The sequence below is a fragment of the Nansenia antarctica genome, assembly GCF_963989245.1.
Source record: "Nansenia antarctica genome assembly, chromosome: 1".
NCBI classification, from domain to species: Eukaryota; Metazoa; Chordata; class Actinopteri; order Argentiniformes; family Microstomatidae; genus Nansenia; species Nansenia antarctica.
Window position 1 is genome coordinate 9,570,167 of NC_137674.1, and position 23,672 is coordinate 9,593,838.

General features: G+C 41.8%; 1 protein-coding gene across 1 annotated transcript in view; it reads left to right on the top strand.

Annotated features, from left to right (window-relative positions):
• The window catches only part of khdrbs2 (KH domain containing, RNA binding, signal transduction associated 2), a gene marked incomplete at both ends in the record, with an annotated part of 59,437 nt that extends 36,025 nt beyond the window's left edge, over positions 1–23,412 (top strand). Inside the window, 5 exons of the mRNA XM_080537059.1 lie at positions 10,587–10,714; positions 13,367–13,565; positions 19,987–20,069; positions 20,811–20,866; positions 23,318–23,412. Coding sequence (XP_080393185.1) covers positions 10,587–10,714; positions 13,367–13,565; positions 19,987–20,069; positions 20,811–20,866; positions 23,318–23,412 — 561 coding nt within the window. The remainder of the gene's footprint in view (positions 1–10,586; positions 10,715–13,366; positions 13,566–19,986; positions 20,070–20,810; positions 20,867–23,317) is intronic.
• Between the last annotated feature and the right edge of the window lie 260 nt (positions 23,413–23,672).

Below are 23,672 nucleotides of genomic sequence, written 5' to 3' on the forward strand. Positions count from 1 at the left end.
TATTGCTGCATCTTTCCACGTAGTAGCAATAGACTCATCGAACACTGTGAAACCACAAAGAAGCAATACTACTTCATAGCTTGACAAATATTATACATGGAAAGGCACACTTTAAGTTATACCGTACATAAAAATACATGGAACACATAAATCACAAAACAAAACACATACATACATTAAAACACATACATACATTAAACACTTAAATACATTTACAACACTTAACATACCTCGCTCCGCTTATTGAGGGTGCTAGGAAAATCATATCATATGTCATATTAACCTAATTAATTGCTCTGTTCCTGAACTGCTGCTCAAAGGATCACTCAACAATCACTAAAATAATTTACCTCTAATCTGCAGCTAACATTCTCTAAAATATTTACAAGATTTACACAAATATAACATATCTTCTGTTTCATTAATCAATGTGACACTGACTCATCTCTAATTGTCATTAGTAACTGTCGTTTAACTGTAAAAAAATAATAATCCCTGAATTCCAATATCAAATACATTTTTTTACAATCAAAATAAAAGTAATAATACCCCGTGGATAAATACAGCATTATACAGGTCAAATACAACAGCTATATGATTAAATTCGAGGTCAGCCTAATTAAGTAGTAAGACAAAGACTCAACATTGGCGAGGAGAAACGAAACACTGGTTATAGTTAGCTAGCTGTTCAAGTACACTCAGAATGGAAAGATACAGGATTAAAAACTTTGCTTGCTAGTTACTCTGAACCAACTATGCTAGGTACAAGATGGACGAGGTGACTGGCGTCTTTTTAACTGTTTGCTGACAGTAAAGCACTTGTTCTTTCTGCTGATTCTCCGGACGCTACAAAGGAAAGGAGAAGAGCTGTGCTTTTGCACCTTGCCGGACCAGATGTTCAAGACATCTGCTCAACTCTACCGAATATGGGGGAGGTAACAGATTACACTGCCGTGATCAGTGACGCATTGAATTTGTATTTCATGCCATAAGTCAACACAGCTTTTACCCCCAAAACCTTCTCCAAGCTAACCCAGAAATCAGGTTAGACTGTGCAACAATTTGCTAGGGTATGCAGACAACCAGATCAGGGATGGTATTTTGAGTAAATGTACATCAGAATATGTGTGCAGAACATTACTGGAGGATGGAGACTTACCCTTGCCCGCACCTTGGTAATGGCATCGCAGTGTGAGACTAATGAGGAACAAATGTCAGACATGTCAAGCACATCGAAGGTGGAGACAGAGACTATTCATCGTATCACAAAAAGGAGGGAAACATTATTCAAAAAGGAAAAGCAACAGACAAAGAGAAGGGTGAAACCAAAAGGAAAAGCTACAGATGGGCAGGGATCCGAAAAGCCCTGCATGCGGACAGACATGTCACAATGTAAAGGATAATCAATTTCTCTAAAGTGTGCCGCTCAAAGGTTTCAAAGACTTGAAATGTCCATAATGTTGAAGAACAAAATGGCTTTGCATTTGTTATTAAGGAGAACAACAACTTTTGTGTGGGGGGATTGAAAACTCTGGTGCAACAAGCAACGTGATGGATGAAAATACATTAGATAGACTAAAGACAGAAAACATGAAGTGTCATTCATTTATCCCTAGGACAGAAAGAACACTGTAAAAAGGTGCATTCAAATGTGAAATCACAATTAGCAATAGATCTGAGCAGGATCATGGATAGCCAGCAAAGATAATGGAGAATCACTCCTTGGAAAAGAGGCAGCCATAAAAGTGGAAGTTCGTAGAAAAGGCACCGATGTCTCAGCTGAGAAGGAGTGAAAAGATCACTCCAACAGCAGTATCCGGAGGTGTTCCAGAGAGTTGGAAAACTGAAAACAAAGTAGGTTAATTTGTACATTGACCTAGAGGTAAAACCTGTGGCCCAGCCACTTAGTTGCATACCATTCAAACTCAGGGGGGCAGTAGAGTCCAAAACAAAAGAACTGATGCCCAATTTTAACCTGTAAATGACCCCCCCACTCCTTGGGTAAACCCAGTGGTTATTGTACCAAAAGCTGACTATGATGTTAGATTATGCTTAGACATTAGATGAGCAAATGAAGCAATAGTGAGGGAACACTATCCTATCCCTACTGTTGATGAGTTACTCCAAGGTATCAAACGGCTCAACTATATTCAGTAAGCTATTGGGCTATCTGGAATTGGGTTACCACTAGCTAGAGCTGATTCTTGATTCACGTGAAATAACAACAGTGCACAACGGAGTGTACGAATACAAAGAGATTGGTATTCAGTGTATCTTCAGCCGGTGAGCAGTGCCAGCATGAGATAGCTAATGTTCTAGCAGGAATCTAATGAGTTTGTGCACATGCACGACCTGGAAACACATGTTCGACGCCCCATCCTCTACAACCTCTACACCCACGACTTCACCCCCATCCACCCCAGCAACTACATCGTAAAGTTTGCAGACGACACCACCGTGGTGGGATGTATCTCGGGGGGGGACGAGGCGGCGTACAGGGATGAGGTAGAGCAATTGAGCAAGCTGTGCAAGGTAAACAACCTGCTGCTAAACAAGTCAAAGACCCAGGAATTCATCGTAGACTTCAGGAGGAAAAAGTCCGAGATCCTGCCCCTGCTCATCGACGGAGAGAGCGTGGAGATGGTCTCAAACCTCCGTTTCCTGGGACACATCATGCGGGATGACCTGGCCTGGAAGGACAACACTAAAGGCACCATCAAGAGGGCACAACAGCGGCTATACACCCTGAGATGCCTCAAGAAACAACACAGCAAGCAGGAGATGCTGGTGGCCTTCTACCACGGCGCAGTGGAGAGCATCCTCACCTTCGGCATCTCCAACTGGTACCACAGCTGCACGGCAGCGGAGAGAAGCGATCTACAGAGAGTCGTGAGAACAGCACAGGGGATCACCGGCGCCACCCTCCCCTCTCTGGAGGAGCTGTACAAAACACGCTGTCTCAGGAGGGCCTCCAAGATCTCCAAGGACCCGACCCACCCTGGGCACGAACACTTTGTCAAGCTGCCCTCGAACAGGAGGTACAGGACCCCGGCCGCTAAGACAAACAGACTGAAGGACAGCTTCTACCACAGGGCCGTCAAGGCCCTGAACACAGAAAAGGCCTAAGTTCTGGGCCCAGGACAAGTCCGGACGGATTGTATGGCAGCTAGTGCTGAGGCACAAACATGTACATTTTCAAGCCTGCAAACTGTGACACTTTAAAAAAATGTGAAAAAATACTTTCTTGTGAAATATGACAACCCTAGTTGACTATCTGTGCAGTATAGTACAGTGGATTGTGTACATAGCCTCTATTGATGTAAACCAGCTCCTTACCTTCTTGTGATTTTATGCATCTATGCTTTTTCCAAAATGTGTTTCTTTTTCCTTTCTTAAACACCAGGGGAGCCTCCCCTCCTAAATTTCGTTGTTTGGTACCTGTACTGTAACAATGACAAATAAAGTCTATCTATCTATCTATCTATCTATCTACATGCTGTCATGACCAGACCAGAAAGGGCACTGAGCTGTGACAGGGAACTGTGACGGGAAACTAGAGAATTCCATGGAGGTGAGGAGTTTCTTAAGACTCATCAGATACAGCAGCAGATTTGTCCGACAGTTTATTACACTGTCCGAGCCACTGCAATGCCTGACAAGAAAAACCTGTATAAGGCCCGTTAGCAGCTCCACCAAGGGAGTTAACTCTCTTGGGGTTGTGGTTAGCACGGCCGGTTGGTGTGCGGGAGATCGGGGTTCGAGACCCGCTAGGGGCGAGTTACTCTCCCAGTCCCGTTCGCTACATTGGTGTCAGGAGTGGGATGGGACAAGGCCATCGGAGAGCCGTGTCCACATGAGGGACTTGATATAGTGACGCAAACGGTGGGGATAGTGTAACGAACCTGTGTAAGACCTAACGAACCTGTGTAAGGCCCGTTAACTCTCTTGGGGTTGTGGTTAGCGCGGCCGGATGGTATGCAGGAGATTGAGGTTTAAGACCCGCTAGGGGTGAGTTACTCCCAGTCCTGTTCGCTACAAATCTTTCAACACTCTCAAGGCAGATCTGGCCAAAGCTAGCACCCTACCCTACTTTGACATCAATGCACCAACCAATGTGATAGCAGATGCCAATCCTCTAGGTTTAGCAGCACTATTAGTTCAGGACCAACAGGGTTTCTCTGTAAGCCATAGTTTAACAGACTGTGAACGTATGTACTCTTCGACAGAGAGTCAAAGTTGTGAGAGACTACATCTATATGTGTATGTTTGAGTTGGTGACAGGGCCATAACTCATTGGAGGTAATACGGTCCCCGCTTTAAACCCTGTGCCTGCATAGAGAGATGGGTTCTCAGGCTACAGCCATATTACTTTAAAGTGGCTCATATTCCAGGAAAGCAGAAGATTGCAGATCCACTGTCACGACTGCTGGGGGAGATAGTAAGACAGGAGTAGTTATATGACTCTGCGAAAATTTGAGATTTGTAGCTGTGAACGCGACACCCAAAACACTTACTACCAGGGAGTTAGAGGAAGCCTCTGCTACCGACCCAGAGCTAATTGAGGTACATAAGGCAATCACAAATGGACATTATGAGAATGTAAAACAAATGCAGCAATAGCAAATTAACTAAGTTAATAGGAAAGTAGGAAAAGTAGGATACCTGGTTATTCGCGGAACACACATAGGGCTACCCCAGGCTCTACAAGCGCAAGCACTTTCACTAGCTCACGAGGGACACTTAGAATAGTGGGAACAAAACAACACCTCAGAACCAAGGTTTGTGGCCTGGCATTGATAGAGCAGCTTAGAGACATTGTAAAGCGTGTCGTGGTTACCAGATAGTACCCAGACCCGACCCACCAGAACTGAGATAGTTACCAGACAGTCCCTGGCAGGACATTGCTATAAATTCATAGGCCCCTGCCATCCAACCATTTCATTATTGTGGTGGTTGATTACTATAGTCGCTACTTTGAATATGACATCAATTAGCTCCACAACCACAGAGAAGGTTATTGATAGGGATGCACCGAAATGAAAATTGCCGAATACCTTGTTTTTGTCAATTAAATTAATGTAGCTTTTTATTCATGGTTGTATGCTTATTCATGTGTACAATGTAAAATGATAATTATCAAAATTACATGTTTGAAATTGTATATACTTTGTATATACTTTGTTATATATTTGTAATATAATATATTTCCTCATTTTAGTCACCAAAATGTTCAGACTGTTCAAAACACGGAAATACATTTCAACATTGTTGAAAATCACATCACACACTCGCTAGTCAAGCCAAAATATTGCAATACATTGGATTCAGTAAGTAATCCCCACAGCTACCTAGTTAATTATAACACTACTTTAAATTGTTAGCAGGCTCACAAGTTGACTAGCGAGTGTGTCATTGATTTTCAAAGCTTAGCTCGTGCTTTTCACGAAAACGGAAGTCTTAATGAATGTGCCTAGTTGTCGTTCAGAGAACAGATGCCAAACTGCCGACATGTTTGCTGTAATTATATGACTTGGCAGTAGGCAGTCATCACTCAATACTTGTCACATTCACACAACAGCATGGGTTGCTTGCACATCGCGTCATAAAAAAACGTCTCGCATTCTTTTCCCACCGAATGTGCTTTTTTTGCTAGTTTCCAAATAATTTCCCCGTGGCCGAACATTCGGTGCATCCCTAGTTATTGATAGTCTTGAGGCAATATTCAGTAGACATGGAGTAGCCTACCAGTCACTTGCAAATTGGACAATGGGCTACAATTAAAATCTGCATTGTTCAGAGAATATTGCAAAAACAAGATCGCAGAGAGGTTGAGCGCCATTAACATGTCAGACATGCAAATTCAGCCAGACCTCAAAGGGTCAAACAAGCACACTGAAGACTGTCTGACGTTGTTGTCAAGTAAAAAGGACTTGATGCTTGCTGCTTGAATATGAAAATTGTCTTTAAACGATTAGACATTATATACGGTAATTGCACTGTGTTAGGAAACAGTAGTGATAAGAAATACATTTCAGAAAACAGGCCACATGTTGAAAGGTATTTGATTGTAATGTGAAAGTTTTTTTCGAAAAGAAAAAGAGGGATGTATTGGTTTAATGTGACGTCAGTGTTACTTATGCTGTATTGTGGGTACAAAGGAAAAGAAGCACATTGAAGCATGTCAGTCATCATGCGTCAACACAGCTCATTATGGTTATATGATTAAATTCGATGTCAGTTTAATTAAGTATTAAGAAAAAGACTCAATATTCTTGATAAATATTGTTCCGTGTTGATTTCAAATGTTTGTCTCAAGGCCTTCATAAACAACAACCTTTTACAAGCCCAGACACATTTGTTGCTAAGGTGTAGAAGTTCTAATTAGGAGCAGTGGTAGAGTGTTCATCGCACCAAAAGGTTGTTTCAGGCCAGTTGTATTACAAGGATGAGGATGCTTGTGAGTAATGCCTTTTTCACACCTTGCTCTCAGAATTAGATGGATCCGATTTCATAGTTCATAGTTTTTCATCGTTTTTTTCTAACACACTGAGAACTACCTGTAATTATGCTTGATACATTCAATCAATCTATATAGTAGATAGATAGATAGATAGATAGACTTTATTTGTCATTGTTACAGTACAGGTACCAAACAACGAAATTTAGGAGGGGAGGCTCCCCTGGTGTTTAAGAAAGGAAAAAGAAACACATTTTGGAAAAAGCATAGATGCATAAAATCACAAGAAGATAAGGAGCTGGTTTACATCAATAGAGGCTATGTACACAATCCACTGTACTATACTGCACAGATAGTCAACTAGGGTTGTCATATTGCACAAGAAAGTATTTTTTCACATTTTTTTTAAAGTGTCACAGTTTGCAGGCTTGAAAATGTACATGTTTGTGCCTCAGCACTAGCTGCCATTACAATCCGTCCGGACTTGTCCTGGGCCCAGAACTTAGGCCTTTTCTGTGTTCAGGGCCTTGACGGCCCTGTGGTAGAAGCTGTCCTTCAGTCTGTTTGTCCTAGCGGCCGGGGTCCTGTACCTCCTGTTCGAGGGCAGCTTGACAAAGTGTTCGTGCCCAGGGTGGGTCGGGTCCTTGGAGATCTTGGAGGCCCTCCTGAGACAGCGTGTTTCGTACAGCTCCTTCAGAGAGGGGAGGGTGGCGCCGGTGATCCCCTGTGCTGTTCTCACGACTCTCTGTAGATCGTTTCTCTCCGCTGCCGTGCAGCTGTGGTACCAGTTGGAGATGCCGAAGGTGAGGATGCTCTCCACTGCGCCGTGGTAGAAGGCCACCAGCATCTCCTGCTTGCTGTGTTGTTTCTTGAGGCATCTCAGGGTGTATAGCCGCTGTTGTGCCCTCTTGATGGTGCCTTTAGTGTTGTCCTTCCAGGCCAGGTCATCCCGTATGATGTGTCCCAGGAAACGGAGGTTTGAGACCATCTCTACGCTCTCTCCGTCGATGAGCAGGGGCAGGATCTCGGACTTTTTCCTCCTGTAGTCTACGATGAGTTCCTGGGTCTTTGACTTGTTTAGCAGCAGGTTGTTTACCTTGCACAGCTTGCTCAATTGCTCTACCTCATCCCTGTACGCCGCCTCGTCCCCCCCCGAGATACATCCCACCACGGTGGTGTCGTCTGCAAACTTTACGATGTAGTTGCTGGGGTGGATGGGGGTGAAGTCGTGGGTGTAGAGGTTGTAGAGGATGGGGCTTAGCACGCAGCCCTGGGGTGACCCAGTGCTGAGGCTGAGGGCTGTGGAGGTGTGGGGGCCCACCCGCACCCTCTGGGGGCGGTTGGTCAGGAAGTCCTTGATCCACGCACATATAGAGTGTGATAGACCCAGGTCTAGTAGTTTGGTCACTAGCCTGTCTGGAAGGATGGTGTTAAAGGCGGAGCTGAAGTCCACGAAGAGCAGTCTCGTGTAGCTGTTTCCCCTCTCCAGGTGGGATAGAGTGGCGTGGAGAGTCGTCGCTATGGCGTCCTCTGTGGACCTGTGGGCTCTGTAGGCGAACTGGTATGGATCCAGGTTGGGCGGGAGGCGTGTGAGTATGTGGGCCCGGACTAGTTTCTCGAAGCACTTCATGATGATTGGTGTGAGTGCCACCGGGCGGTAGTCGTTTAGGCAGCTCACCGTGCTTTTCTTCGGGACTGGGATGATAGTTGAGGTTTTCAGGCAGGGTGGGACGGTGGCCTGGGACAGGGACTGGTTAAAGATGTTGGTGAAAACCCCGGCCAGCTGGTCGGCGCAGTCTCTCAGCACCCGTCCCAGGACGCCATCCGGCCCCGAGGCTTTCCTGGGGTCCACCGCCTTCAGTACGCGTCTCACCTCGTGCTCTGTGAGGGTGAGGCTGCTGAGAGCTGGAGAGAGTGGTGTCTGTGTTGTGGTTACCTCCGTTCGCCCCTCGTCGAACCGGGCGTAGAAGGTGTTCAGCTTTCCCGCCAGCAGGGGGTCGTCCTCTGCGGCTGTGAGCCTGTTGGCTCTGAAGTTTGGCATCTGCTGAACCCCCTGCCACATCCGCCTGGAGTCGTTGCTCAGGAGGCATTCCTCAATCTTCTCTCTGTGCTCTGCCTTGGCCGCTTTGATGCCGCGCTTTAGGTTGGCCCTGGTGGAGCTGTACAGCGGTGTGCGCTTCCCTGCGAAGAAGGCGTTGTCCCTCTCATTTAACAGTTTTTGGACCTTCCCAGTCATCCATGGCTTCGTGTTGGGGTAGACCCGGACCCGTTTGTCCACGGTGACTGAGTTGGTGCAGTTCACTATGTGGTTCAGAACCGACGACGTGTACTGTTCCAGGTCCTCATGCTCATATTCCTGCCATAGGGTGTCATTTAGGCAGATCTGCAGTGGAGCGGACCCTTCTGGCCAGGTTCTGACAGTCTTAGTGGTGGTGGGAGCACTTTTCCCCATTGTGGTGTATGCAGGAATCAGGAGGATTGACACATGGTCAGACATGCCTAGATGAGCTAGCGGACTAGCCTTGTAAGCACGTTTGATGTTGGTGTATACCTTATCCAGTGTTTTTTCTCCTCTCGTTGCACATTTTATATGCTGGTAGAACTTGGGTAGTACTGCCTTCAGGTCGACATGATTAAAGTCCCCCGCTATGATGTGGATAGCCTGTGGATCAGTACTTTGTTGGCTACTAATGACGTCGTATAGTCGCGCCAATGCTACTTTGCTGTCTGAACATAGTATGAACATGACTTGAACAATAGGTTTACAGAACTACTGTAAATGTACAGTATTAGCTGACATTGTACATGTATTGTGTTGATAAATAAACCTCACCTTCATACAGTAGTCATTGATTTTTATCTAAATGACTGAGACTAAATGACTGAATTGTGTTTGTCATGCACAGATGGGTTTATAATCAATTTGAGTTTGGCTGTTCTGCATTGCCCACAAATTGCCCTGTATCAGTTTAAACAGAGGACAGTCATATCAAGGAAACTGAAAATTAGAGGATAACTTTTCACTTTGTCTATCACACAGATTGTTGCAAGAGTGTTCATTCGATCTCTGCAAATATCCACAGTGCTAATACAACATCAATTAATTGAGTGTTACAACCATGTCAATCAAAATGTGCAATAACACTATTGTGCAATATGACAACCCTAGTCGTCTATCTGTACAGTATAGTACAGTGGATAGTGTACATAGCCTTTATTTATGTAAACCAGCTCCTTCCCTTCCTGTGATTTTTTTAAACGTTTTTTTTTTTTCTTTCCTAACACCAGGGGAGCCACCCCTCCTAAATTTCGTTGTTTGGTACCTGTACTGTAGCAATGACAATAAAGACCATTCATTCATTCATTCATTCATTCATTCATTCATTCATTCATTCATTCATTCATTCATTCATTCATTCATTCATTCAAAAGTGTAGAAGTATGGAGATGTCATCCCTGACAAAGGACAAAGCTGCCATTCAATTTGTTTCTGCCTTGCTGTCATTACAGCCAGAAAGAGGATAAGTGGCTGGAGGAAATGAGACCTGTTTATCTGTCTAAGGCACTGACAGGATCTGTTATGTGCCCCGTGATTCAGATCCTTGTCATGTTCAATGACTGGCAGAGAAAATCTAGAGGCTGAAATATTCCCACTCGAAAGCAAAATATTGGCCAATTTCACTGACCTTTCATGAAACAACCCTGTCTCAGCATATGGACAAATGGTCTTAAATGGCTTCCCTGGTTCTCAATATGACTATCAGAACGGCAGGTGAAGGTCATGTGGTAGACACCCTTTTTGAAACTCAAATGCCTTATAATATAAAATCCGCTTATAATTATCAGACATGATGTATGCAGCACTAGTAGGAAACATAATGTTTTTTTGAATCTTCCCAGTTCCCTCCTCTATGTTCTAAAATCTGTCAGTATACTAAGACTTATTCCCCTAAACAACTCAGACCATAACATTCTCTAATGAATATAACATTTTCAGCACACTTTCTCTGTGCATATGAAGAGAATTTGAATAATGGTGACTTTGCTGCAGTCGCAAGCATCTGTTGGTGTTGAAAGACAAATCTCCTCCTTTATTTAAAGTGAGGCTTGTTGTATTTTGTTCCCACAGGACTACAATGACGAGATTAGACAGGAGCAGCTGAGGGAGCTCTCCTACTTGAACGGATCAGACGACACCAGCAGGGGGAGGAGTGTACAGGGGCGGGGCTTGCGGCTGGCGTCAACGACAACCACAAGGTAGGTTTTAATTGTTTCACATTGGACAATATTTTTAAGACCAGCAATGTTGACTATCAATCTGTCGGATTGTTGGTCTCCATTTCAACTCAGGCCTCCATTTCAACGTTAAGTTACAGTCATTGATTGGACCCAAGTTTCAAAATACAAAAATGCAAGGTATTTTGCCTGCATCACACAAATGTACCTCCCATACAGACCATCCTTGCTGCTCCGCTAAGCCCTATTCATTGTCTTTTTAATTTTTAAATTCGCATTTTCCCTGGAAAATGAACAACTTCCGAAGATGGTTCCCTGTAGCTAGGTCTTTCTGTGTGTGTGAGAGAGAGAGAGAGAGAGAGAGAGAGAGAGAGAGAGAGAGAGAGAGAGAGAGAGAGAGAGTCTAAGAGATAATGATAGACAGAATCAAAAAATATATGTCATATTAATTATTTTTGTAATATTATTTTGTTGTATTCTTTTTCTTTAGGGTAAGCTTTCAGTTGTGTTTATTCATTGACACTGGGGCCCGCCGGTGTAACTGCTGGTTGTTTCTGTGATTTGTAAACATTGATTGGAATTGTGTGTTAGTTCTTAGCATTTTAGTTCTCAGTTACTGTCGTTAATATGTTTACAACGGTCTATTCTGTGTAGCGGGTATTAGAGAGATTTTGCCCCTGGTCACAGACTGCTGTTGTGCACTGAAGTTCCCAGGCAAAGGGAAAAGGTGAGAGGGAGAAGAGTGCGACATTGAATGAGTCACTGTCACCTTGATGACTCTCTATCTATCTTGCCTTCTGTCCACCTGCGTTATAAACGTTCATTTGTAGGTTAGGTGGTAGCAACCTCACAATGGGTATAGGATGGGAAAATTCAGGTATCATGCCTAGGCTGGGTATGTAATAGCTTAATTCTATCAATGTTACATTGAGCTGGGTGAATGTAATATGAATGCAGTCACCCAATATACTGTAATAGAAATAATCCCTAATCTTGAACTGCACCAGCTGCCACTGATGTACATTTTGGAAAAATAAAAATGAAATACTTGAATACAATGTTTTCGGTTCTGTTTTAAACATACTCAGTACATCAGATTGACAAATGCGCAAATAGGTCTAATATTTAAACATAGTATGTGTGCACTGCATTGTTCTGAGAGAGCTTAAAGCAACTGTTTATGCATAATGTTTTTACATCAGTATGATTCAATGATAATAATCAAATCTGGGCTTTCTTTATTGGTTCTCATATTCATACCGTGGTTAATTCATCTTTAATCTGTCGTTTCACACATATACAGTAACTTATTCATTGCCATGTATTATTCATATATTTCATATATCTCAGACATGACGGAGCTCCATAATTCATATTTCATATAATCAACCCTGGCCAGGTATTCCGTTTGACAGTCCCTCAAGAGCAGTGACAGCTTGCAGTACCTCAGGTGGTAATAGAACTAAATACAGCCCCTGGTATGTGATGCTGCCGATTTTAAACCACCACCACGTCCCTCCCCTGATTTGCTCCTTATGCTGCACCGATAAGCGATTACTTTAAATCTCCATGAAAAATATGCACCCGTAATGTGGTTGTAACTCTCCATAGAGTCTTTTGTATTTTTGTATCATAATGGACTGCTACCAGTACCGAGTGAGTGATCTGCCAGAAGACACCGTGTCTCCACCCCCCCCTCCCCCCCTCTGTATTGCTAGCGTTAAAACGTCTGGATATCTGCAAATAGAAAGCGTTATTACCTTAACTCCACCCTGGACTCCCTGTGGTGTTCCTATGGCCCTTTTAGGCAGTACAACCCGGGCCCGAAGACAGCATCCGTCCGCTCCCAAGATCCTAATTTCTGTACAGACACCAGAGCCCAGGCGCATTTGCCTTTAATCTGTGACTGGAGCGAGTTATGTGCACAGTCGAATAACTAGAACTGTACCCTGAAAAGTATAGCCACCCTCACTGTTGGCGTTGGCAAGCATAGAGAGACTGAGCATTCTCTGACAAGAGGTGTGAGACGGAAGATGGAGTTCCTGACTCTCTACAAATGTAGGTAGCAGGCAGCGCTTCGGCCGGTCATGCGAATAATAGTCCTGCGTCCTTATAGCCTGTCTGGAAGGGAAGTGATGTGAGGACACTGCTCTGCTTCCAGATCATTACAACATCTGTCTGGGTGCCAAATTGTGTTGTTCTTATCTTCCACTTCACACTCAAGCTTGTGACCACCACCAGCTGAAGAAATATATAATAATTATAATAATAATAATAATAATATCTGCAGAGATTGGAACAAACGTGTTGAACATAAGTAGTTTGATCGATGAACTTGCGATACCACTGTAGCCATGTTGTTTGAAGTTAATAGGAGATCCTATTATACGGTATCTTATGTAAAAAACCTTCTGCCATTCTGTATTCTGCCATTAATACCATAACGATGTTGATAATACTGTTTGTTACATGTTTTATATTATATACACATAAGTGACATATTTTCTTAATTCAAACTATTCTTACATCATAAACATACAGTACTAATCAATAAGCTGTGTCATACAATAACGAAGGGCGATTTCAAGATGATTAGACTAAGTCATGTAAACGACATGTAATGTCAGGCTGTTATCTAATCTGTCATTATTGTTGCTTTGTCATCTTAACCAGGGGGTGTGGAGGTGCGGCCCCACCTCCTCCACCAGGCAGGTGCACAGCAGCACCCAGGGGGACAGGAGGTACACGGAACGCCCTGCCTGCCGCCTCCCTAGCAAGGGGAGTACCAGCTCTACGGGCCAGGGGGACGACACGGACCCCAGGATACAGACCACCATTGTTACCAGTCACACACGAATCATACGACGACTACGTAAGTCAACCCCTCCACATTTTAATATCATGACTTGAATGCTCAAAATGTGCCATTTTGTTTTTTAATAATTGACATTGAATTACTGATACATAACAGGGAATGCAATGTTGCGTTGAAGGAGATGATCCATTGACAACATTAGTTATTAATGTATATGGGACATGGATACAACAGTAGCAATCAACAGTGAAAACCTTGTACAGAAACATGGTAATGTCAGTGGATATCTGGCAAGTAGGAAGTCACACTTCAGTTAAGGTTTATGAACTGAGGTCTGCTGAGGTAAATAAGAAAATGCCATGTATGTACCAAAGGTTAATAGAATTAAACAGTGATGACGGATCATAAAAGGGCAGATTATAGATTTTTTAAAATGGTCCACTCCATCCCATCCTTTATGGGGAATTGTTACATTATAGGACAAACTATTTTTATAAGACATACACTGTAGATAAAAGAAGATTGAAGATTTAAAATGAGAATATATTTGCCCTCAGATAGCGAGGACCCTCAAGGTTATATTGTGAGGGCTGATCAAGGAGAACTCGAATTCCAACCTAATGAAAAAAGCAACATTTTCACCAGTCAATTTCCACAGAGCTTTCCTGATATGCAAAGCCCCCATGTGTGCTGGCAACACAGATTGGCCTGTCTGCATGGGGAAATGCACAAGCACAGTCTCATTACCAAACCGAATTGAGTTCTGATGGAGAGTCTGTGTATTTCTGGAGTCCCAAAAATTTGACATTTTTCTCCCCGTAATTGCGGGTTGGTAGGGGACGGGGGAACCGGGAGACAGATACCAGGGGATTATAGAATGAAGAGTTTGTCCTGAACATTTTTTCACCATTTCTCTCCCCACAAATCTCACCTTGCTATATCCTCTACTCCAGTACACAATTTTCTTCTGAGAGTGTATCAAGACCTCTCCACATAATGGGTCAGGGTATATTTTTTCTTCGGAAGTTTACAGGATGTTGCAATTCCTCGCTGGTTTTTCTTCCTCTACTAAGGGTAGCTGATAAAAGCATTATTGAGTATTGTTCTGTTAGACATTGTGTATGCTGAATAAAGATGAAGAAGCACACTCATAGAGTAACAGCAGGTTCTCCAGAGGCCCCAGTGATTGATGGACTCTGTCAAGTTGTCAGTCTGCCTCATAAAACTGATACTGTGACAATGACCATAATCGCACCTGTTAGTTAGGGGGTAGTATTGATTCACAGCTGCAATGCAACATGCAGCAGGGGTTGAGGAAGCCTGCTCTATAATTACAATGTTCTGTACGTAGCTGATGGACATGGTGACAGCAATTGGCAGCTCATAAATTCTGCCATCGTTGAGTTTTTGTATCATAGTGTTTAGCTTGAGTCGCTCTCCATTTGCATCTGAATCATTGTTCTTGCAGCCGTTAGATTTATCTGGCTTATGCCGTAGCAGAGTATGAATAAACATCATGTTGCATGGCATTACTCTCTTCCTTTGTTTCGACAAATCAACTTGTAGAAATCCAGTTAATCACAGCTCTTCTGTGGATCAGCATAGCTAAAGACATTTATATTCCCAGTGTTATTGTCACCGACCCCTATTTTCAGTAAGTCTCCAAAAACAACTAGTAGGGTTCGAGCTATTTTATATTTGATTATTTCATAGCAAATGTGCAATATTAAGTAATATAGCACATAGTGAATTATATTAACCCAGAATGGCAGGACTGAATTATTTCCAAACGGACAAATTGTCACCAAACGTTTTGGCAGCTGTCATGTTTGTGATTCTCTGATGTGAACGTGATAGAAGGGGCAGAGATAGGGGCAAAGCCAGTCCACTGACAACACTGGAGCACCCCAGACTCAGATCTAAACCTAGCTGAACAGTCTTGTCCATTAGCCAAGACCTAGACCCAAACCACAACCTAGACGTATGACTGTTTCTTATGTCTTCAAATCGAAAACTCCAACCTTGGTAGACCACAAATCATACAGATCACCATAACACTGAAAAATGTCTCTCGAATTGGTTGGTCTTCAGCCTAAACACTGCAGCCCCACAGATGGTGTGCAGGGAATACCATCATGTGATTAAGCACAAGGCTCGGGGAAGCTTTGAAATGTATTTATTTTTATCCCAGAACAGAAAATACAGCGGAAGGTCACTCTGTAGAAATAGGGAACAAAATTCCTCTCTGCTTACGGTTTATTTCATGGATAGAAAAGATTATATGAAATTCTAATCATTCAACCAATGTGTTGGATGTTACCGTACTCAAATGTGAAGCAGATATTGACGTTGCTTTTTTTGTTAACCCTTACCATTAAATGTGAAATTTGCATTGATCTGAGGCAATCCTGCATTCGAAAAAAACACCATAGGAATGAAACAGAATTGCTTTTCTTGGGCTACCTTTAAGGATGGCATGCACACCGGGAATAATTGCTTTTTAACAATAGGATTGGTTTCACTGCTGAGTTCACATTTGTGAGGTGAACTAATTATGGAAATGGGATTCTCCATGTAGAACTCCCCTGTTTAATAAAACAGATGTAAGACATAGGTAGATTGTTTAATAATTTCATACATTGATTTAGATGTAGGCAGAATACCCAAAAGCGATTTGTAATTTGAGGCATTCCTGACAGCCTCTGTTGAACGACTTACAAAAATAAAAGGAACCAGACAAATGTGCCAATACAGCTTAATCTTTCATTTTCTTTGAAACAAGATACAACCATAAGCCAATTTGGTTTCGATAATTGTGCTCTCTAAGGGCCAAATGCATTAAAGTCTTTGTTATGTGGATATATAGGTTTATTGTATTATATTTGAAATGCAGGGGGTTTGCCATCACCTAATATAACTTACATTTTAATGTTTGAAGACATCATTCTAATGGACTGACTTATATAGCGCCGTATTCCAAAGAGCTATACAATGGCCTCTCATTCACCCATTCACACACACATTCACACACCAATGGCAGCAAGCTACCATGCAAGGCGCCGGCCCGCTCATTGGGAGCAATTTGGGGTTCAGTGTCTTGTTCAAGGACACCTCGACTTGTGGCCAGCCGGGGTTCGAACCACCGAACTTGCGATCATTAGATACCGGCTCTACCTCCTGCACCACAGCCACCCCTGTTATTGATTATGCCACATGTAATGTCATTAACTGTTTGTCACACATGCAGTCTTTCATAATGCCACACTGAAATGATACAGCAAATACTTTTTGGGTTTGTGAAAGTGCATTTCCCATAAACCCATTTCAGTCAGGGAAACTCATGTTTCGAATGTTAAACCATGTATTGAACATGTAAATATTTATAAACATGTCTTGGCATTTGAGGATCTGCTATGCGAGGTGCCCCCTGCCCACGAAAAGCATAATATACTGTAGCTAAAAACAAACAGGGAGTGCAATCAGACAACAGGTTGAGGGTTGGGTAGAGTTGGGGAAGCAAAACAATGGCAGCAGGGACATTAGGTATACAGTACTAAATTTCGTTGTTTGGTACCTGTACTGTAGCAATGACAAATAAAGTCTATCTATCTATCTATCTATCTATCTATCTATCTAGCTGCAGCAGGTGTATTGAGAGAATAGACGCTTAGATAAAGTCGACTACCATATTGAGATGTTTGTCCATGTCTGAATGGTGCATGGTCAACTAAGCAGAGCAATGGCATCCCAACTGGCTGACAGCTGAAGTAAGCATTCAGAGAGTTTCCTGTCTGAACTGAATGTCGCTGCACGTTACAGGACGTGGTTCTCACTGGCACTAAAGCAGTGGAGACAGAGACAGTGTAACTGAGTTGGTTCCATTTCCAACTCTGTGAAAACTTTGTGAAGGGCTTTTATTACAATATGCTTCTCACACCCTGCGATGAACAAGACAAGTGGACCTAAAGGATGGTTGAACGGCAAAGGAGTAGAATTTAGTCAATTCAACCACAGAAACTGGATTGCAGCAAAGACAAAGGATCCCCAAGTCTAATTTTCCCTCCATTCTCTTTTTTGGAGAGGTATTATGAGGCAGCCCTCTATGAAGATCAGTCACTGTCAGAGGACATACAGGTTGTCAATTGATAAGGGAGCACAGTGCCGAGGGCCTTTAGCTCCTTGCTGTCCTAATCACACTGAGCTAAGGCTCTCCACCCATGTGTTACCACTTGATTTATTTCCTCCCTGCTTGCTCAATAGGAGAGAGTGATAATTGGTTTTCCAAATGAGTGTTGGAATATAAGGATCAAGCTTCATTATTGAAAGGCCGTACTAGCCATGCACAGTGCTTGTATGTCCATGTAAAGGTCAGCAAGGCCAAGAGCAAGGGCTCTGTAAACAACACTGAACTTTAGGATAAGTGATATTGACCCAGTGGTCAAAGGGCAGTATTGAGGTTGAACAATAGCTCAACATTTACAATGTTGCAGTTTAGTTAGGGACTCATTTAAATTCTAATGATTCCTGTCCATTGAATAGCCAATCTCAATCAAACCATCTTTCATGGTAGTGGCAATTGGAAAACGGGACAATAATTAGAAATGTTTGATAACAATTTTGTCACTGCCATTTGTCATATTTTGAGTATAACATTATGTAAAACATTCCAAGAACACAGAATAATTTAATTCCAGCTTCTTCTTTTTTTACACTGAATTTACTAACTACAATTGAGCGGGAAGTTCTTCCCATACTGACATGTTCCTAACAGTCTCCTCCGGCTGTTTTACATTTCAGCTCCGAGGTAATGTGGAGTGTTTTGTCAGACGGGAATGCTAACAAAATGGTCAATTAGTGAGATACGGAGGCCTCTGACCCTGTCGTTATGGGAAAAGGCTCATAAAGCAGAACTGTCATTAGATCTTCTGAACAACTTAATCCCTGACATAATCCCTAACTTTAATTTAGTCAAATCCATGTTCATACTTATAAAACCATAAATGAGCCCAAAGCACTAATAGTGGGGGATTGATACCCCAGTATGGAGCTAGGCCAGAATGCTTTACTGAAACACAGTGTAAAACCAACAACACTTAGGCTACAGAGGGAATTACACTTTTATTAACACACATTCTCAACAACGGTACTGAATTTTTCTTTAACAGCACCACCCTTTTTTGAGAGTAGCCTATATGCATAGCTGTGAAGGGAATTATTAAAGTTATATTCAAATAATGTCTGTCATAAGGTGTCTTTAGATCATTTTACATTTTCGTATGCATTTAATTTTCCTGGTATGTTCTAAAAAAACGATAATGACTGTGGCTATATTTATTTGATTACACTTTTACATCACAGCTGTATTGTGATGTGTGCAGAAGTGGTGACAGATGAGGTGTCAGACTAGTTCCTTTGGACTGACTGACACTGATTAGTTTTTATTTTCAGCTGAATCTCAAAAGTTCTATTTATAGTTTTACACAAAGATCCCTTGGAGATGTGAGCTGTTAATCAACTAAAAAGAACAGGAAACTATTTGACTGGGATTGGAGGCTTTGATTTGGGATGGCAAGCTTTGAGTACAAGGATTAGACCAGGGAGATTGACAGAAATGAACACTTTGAACACCATCAAAATGCTTTAAATAAGCAAGATCCAACGATTACAAAAAGCCCTTACCTTCAGAAATGTGACAGGGGAGATAGGGCCAGAAATGAACATGAGAATGACAGCAACGGATTAGCACACTTTCAAAGAGTCTCAGTAGCTGATGTCAGTCTTATAATATATGCTGCAATGTGTAGTCTCTTTAATAAGGAAGACATGATGTGCCTATATTCCAGTTCTCTATTTTTTTTCTTATTTTTTAAGTAAGATGACAGTTGCTGAAACAACTGACATTGAACAACAGTTGTATCCATATCAGACTTGTCAATCACCATGGTATAGGCCCTTTCACAATGTATCACAGCTTGTTGTGTCATAATGTTTCTGTGCTACAAACGTTTTTCAGGCTCTTCTTGAGAAGGTGTTTCAAGTGAAAATTGTACAGAATGCTCGACACAATGCTTTATATTCTATATATGAGTTATTGCCACTTGGCCTTAGAGTATTTAGTGTGTAGACCTTAGACCAGCATGTGTCAGCAATGAGGATTTACTGTTTTCTCAGTGTTGATTACAATATTTTCTGATTAATAGCATAGTCCTGTTTTAGTGTTGGATCAAGGTCATACAGTAGGTTAGCAGTGTCTAATACACATGGCTGGTAAGACAACTGCCCTGCAAACCCTAATCAATAGTCTCTGTTGGACATGATTTAGTGCCGTCACTTCTCCTATTCAAGGGGTGTGTGTGTAATAGAGATATTTTTCCCATGGAACAAAGCATTGATTTTTTGTACCATTCCTAAACAATTAGACTTCTACGAGGTTTTAGAGCTGCCATCAGAATTCAGGAGATTACTTTTTATTTTGCAGAGTTATGATGATGGATATGATGGAGAATATGACGACAAGAGTTATGATGCCTATGAGGACAACTACAGCAATCAGTCAAAGAGGTAATTTTCACTAACACAATGGATATTCTCTTATTCTTATTGCAAGGTTGATTGAGTATGAAAACTCAATGACACTCATATACACATCATTGGTACTACTGTATAATATAACCTATATTATTTCACTACGCTTTTTCAATATCATACAGATTTCATGTATTTCAAATGATTACTTCATTCATAGTAGAGTATAGCAGAGTATTCTAGATTAGGAGCTGTTTAATTTGTTTAAAGTTTTTCTTTTTCTTCTTCCACTGTTCAAATCCCATCCTCTTACAATATATTTGATTATCATAATCCATCTGTTTATCAGTCATGCAGTATTAGCTTCATTATGATTAGTTTTCATATCTGGAATATTTCCAACAAAATATAGATATCCATTTCATATCTGTATCTAAATTAGATAACACACACCATTCTTCTATGATAAATCTAACAATAATAATAGCAAAATAATCACATATCAAAAAAGAGATTTGGATCATACAGTATTTTCTTTAATTGATGATGGATCATATTGGGTGGTTTGGTCATTGCCTTTAATTCAGATATAACAATTCTACAGAGTTCTGTGCCTTAATGCATAGACCTACATTTTAGTTTAGTTTATTGGATTGTGATCCATTAATGTGAGACCTCTTGCTCTTTTCATATATGAAATGTCTTGAATAGACAAATGTATTACACTCCTATTTGGCTCTTACATTTCTTTAAATTGTAATTATTTTCTTATTGCAGCACTTCAGAATATTACGAATATGGCCATGGAACCAATGACGAATATAACAATTATGGTAAACATATATGAGCATTTTATTCATTGTACATATTTGTGATGCTTTGAAGATGAAGATGCACCACTCTTGTAGGAAACCTTTGACGGACTCCTTGCCTCATAATGCTACATTTTGTATGAATTGTTAATGCTGACAGCGGAGGAATGGCTCAGAGGAGGAATTGAGCTAGCTGGCATTAATTAAAAGGCAAATGAGGACCCTTTATTCAAAGCTGACCATATTCATGTGAGCTCAACCAAGGCACTTACAGTACCAATCCATATCCAGTAGAATAGCTTCCACCTTCCTTAAATGAAATGAACCACCTGCCAAGATCTGATGTGACACAGTGGTGGCGGCCAAACAATACTGGCCGTGTAATCTCCCTCCATAGAGAAGATGATGTTTCACAGCTGAGAGATAAAGGAATATGCCTTAGGGTGGCCCCGAGCCTGACCGTTCAGGTCCAAGGAGGAGCTTCTGTATGCATTGCCCATTCTCCCTGCCTGGCTAGCTACATGGTTGCATTTGAGCCGCTCGGTGAATCTGCCATTCGATGCCCAGAGGCCTATGTCTATTGTTAAAGGTGGAGGTGGACGTTCAGCCAGCGTTCTGCCTTTTGAACATGTGCCCTCTCAGGATTAGATTGGGTACCAGGGATGCTACTGCTTTTTGGGCACCGTGCCGCCCTCTTGCTTTCCCTCTGAAGCCGCTTTCCACTGTGACTCGGTACGGTCATTCATTTTCAGCACAATGAATTGTGCACTAGGGGCGCTGAAGTGTGGATGAAACAAAAACCAAGAGGGCGATGATTTGATTTTCTGCTCCATAAACACTTTGTGACATGGAACCAGAGCTCTGTGTAGCAGAGCACGGAATGGGCTGTGCTCTTTATGTAATTTGACTCCTAAAAGGGGAGCGGGAGTCTGAGACAGATCTCCGAGTTGGGGCCGACAGCGGACAGAGAACCAATGTAATTAATTGACTGTAGTGAAAGCAGACATGTCTGCAGTAGAACATAGGTACCTCAGAAGGTTCCTGTGGATATGCATGTCCCTGGCTAGAGGCATTATGGTGCAAGACGTACTGTGTCAGGAGGAGGATTTTCAGTCATGCTTTACAGTACATTGCAATCTCCCTATACCTGTGTACTAGTTCTGTAAGTATCTATTGAAACAACATTGTATTAACATGTTGTTACATAAAGTTATTAGTTTGTAATAGGATACGGTCGTAATTGTTCTCACACTTACTCATGTTCACCTCCTTATGCCATGCAATTACAAGTGGATATGAGGTTCTGAACATATCAGGGGAGATCAGGGATGATTGTAAGATAGGATAGTTTAACACTCTTAATATCTTCAATCAGGAAGTTAGAATCATGTGACACATGAATCACTGTGCACACTTGGGCCGAACTGTCCTGAACCCACGTGCGTGTGTGAATCTGACTTTCTTCGGGCAAGGCACTAACAATGCTTAGGTTGTGGGTTTGATGGGTTCGTAACATGTAGTGCAATGTAAGTCGTTTTGGATGAAAGCGTCAGCTAAATGGCATATATAATATATTATATCTAAGGTTTGTGAGTTAATTAGGTTCTGGGTTAAGAATAGTGCTACATAATGTGTTCAAAATGACAAAGCCGTCTGATATTTGTTCAAACGCTCAATGAAGACGTATTGCTGAGTTGCAGGTTATGATTAAATCATACATTTTATGCATTTTCGGAAAATGTTACATTTCACCACAAGCAGTGTTAAAACTTACCCGGGAGGTGGGTTAAATTGTATTTGAAACGCCACAGCGCGTCTGTTTGTAGCAGAGAGATGTAAGTTGTTTATATCACATTTTGAATATAGCAGTACAGACAATGTGTTAATTGGAAACCATGAATCTCAATCTGTCTTTCAACGTTAGTTGCCCTATGCACCTCAAAGTGTGGTGAAGTATACTGTAACTCACAGGACGAGGCAGACAGGAGGATGTTTTGGGTGGCTGCACTCGTGAATGCTGGAAAAGAAGCAGACTCCCCAAGGCTCACGTTGAGTCCAGTTTTCAGAATAATGTTTGTGCAGTAGTAAACTAAAATACTGCATTAAAGGGGCAGTTCACCCAAATTACAAAATCACATATTTGTTCTTTTACCCTAAAAGTAGGGTTAGGGTCCACACTTTGGTTCTGTTTGTCTGGGCCCTGTCACTAATCACTAACTAACACTGACCAAAAAACTGTGGAAATCAATCTACCCTTTAAAGTGTCATCTAAAAGTCGTTTCAGTCAAGTCATTGAGTCATATGGGATGATTTGGGAATGAAATACATGTTAATTTGGGGTACATTGACTTTTATTGAGTTTTAGTAAAAAAAAAAAAATATATACAAATCTAACAGTTAGCAGTAGATCGTAGAAGTTAGTTAGTTTGTGTATAATCTGACTACATTATTTTTCTAAACTGCCTGTTACAGAGGAGGAGTGGACCGCAGCCCGTCCGAGTCTAAAAGCCCCAGCAACAAGGCTCTCACGGGGGGGCTACAGAGAGCATCCCTATGGTAGATATTGAAGGTGCTCCACATCTGCGACCTCCAACATAAGACAACCTTAAGATTGTTCACAAAAAATGACCCTTTCCTCTTTCAGGACATGTTCACCAAGGAACCACATACAGTATAAACCGTAACCATTTAGTAGAGGCAGTTTGATTTATTTATTTTTTAAACATTTTTGAAAGAACATTTTTTTAGAACAATGAGAAAAGAAAATAATAACAAAGAGAATTGTTTTTTGGAATGCTGCTGTTGGTTGTCCATAATGTCTGACTCT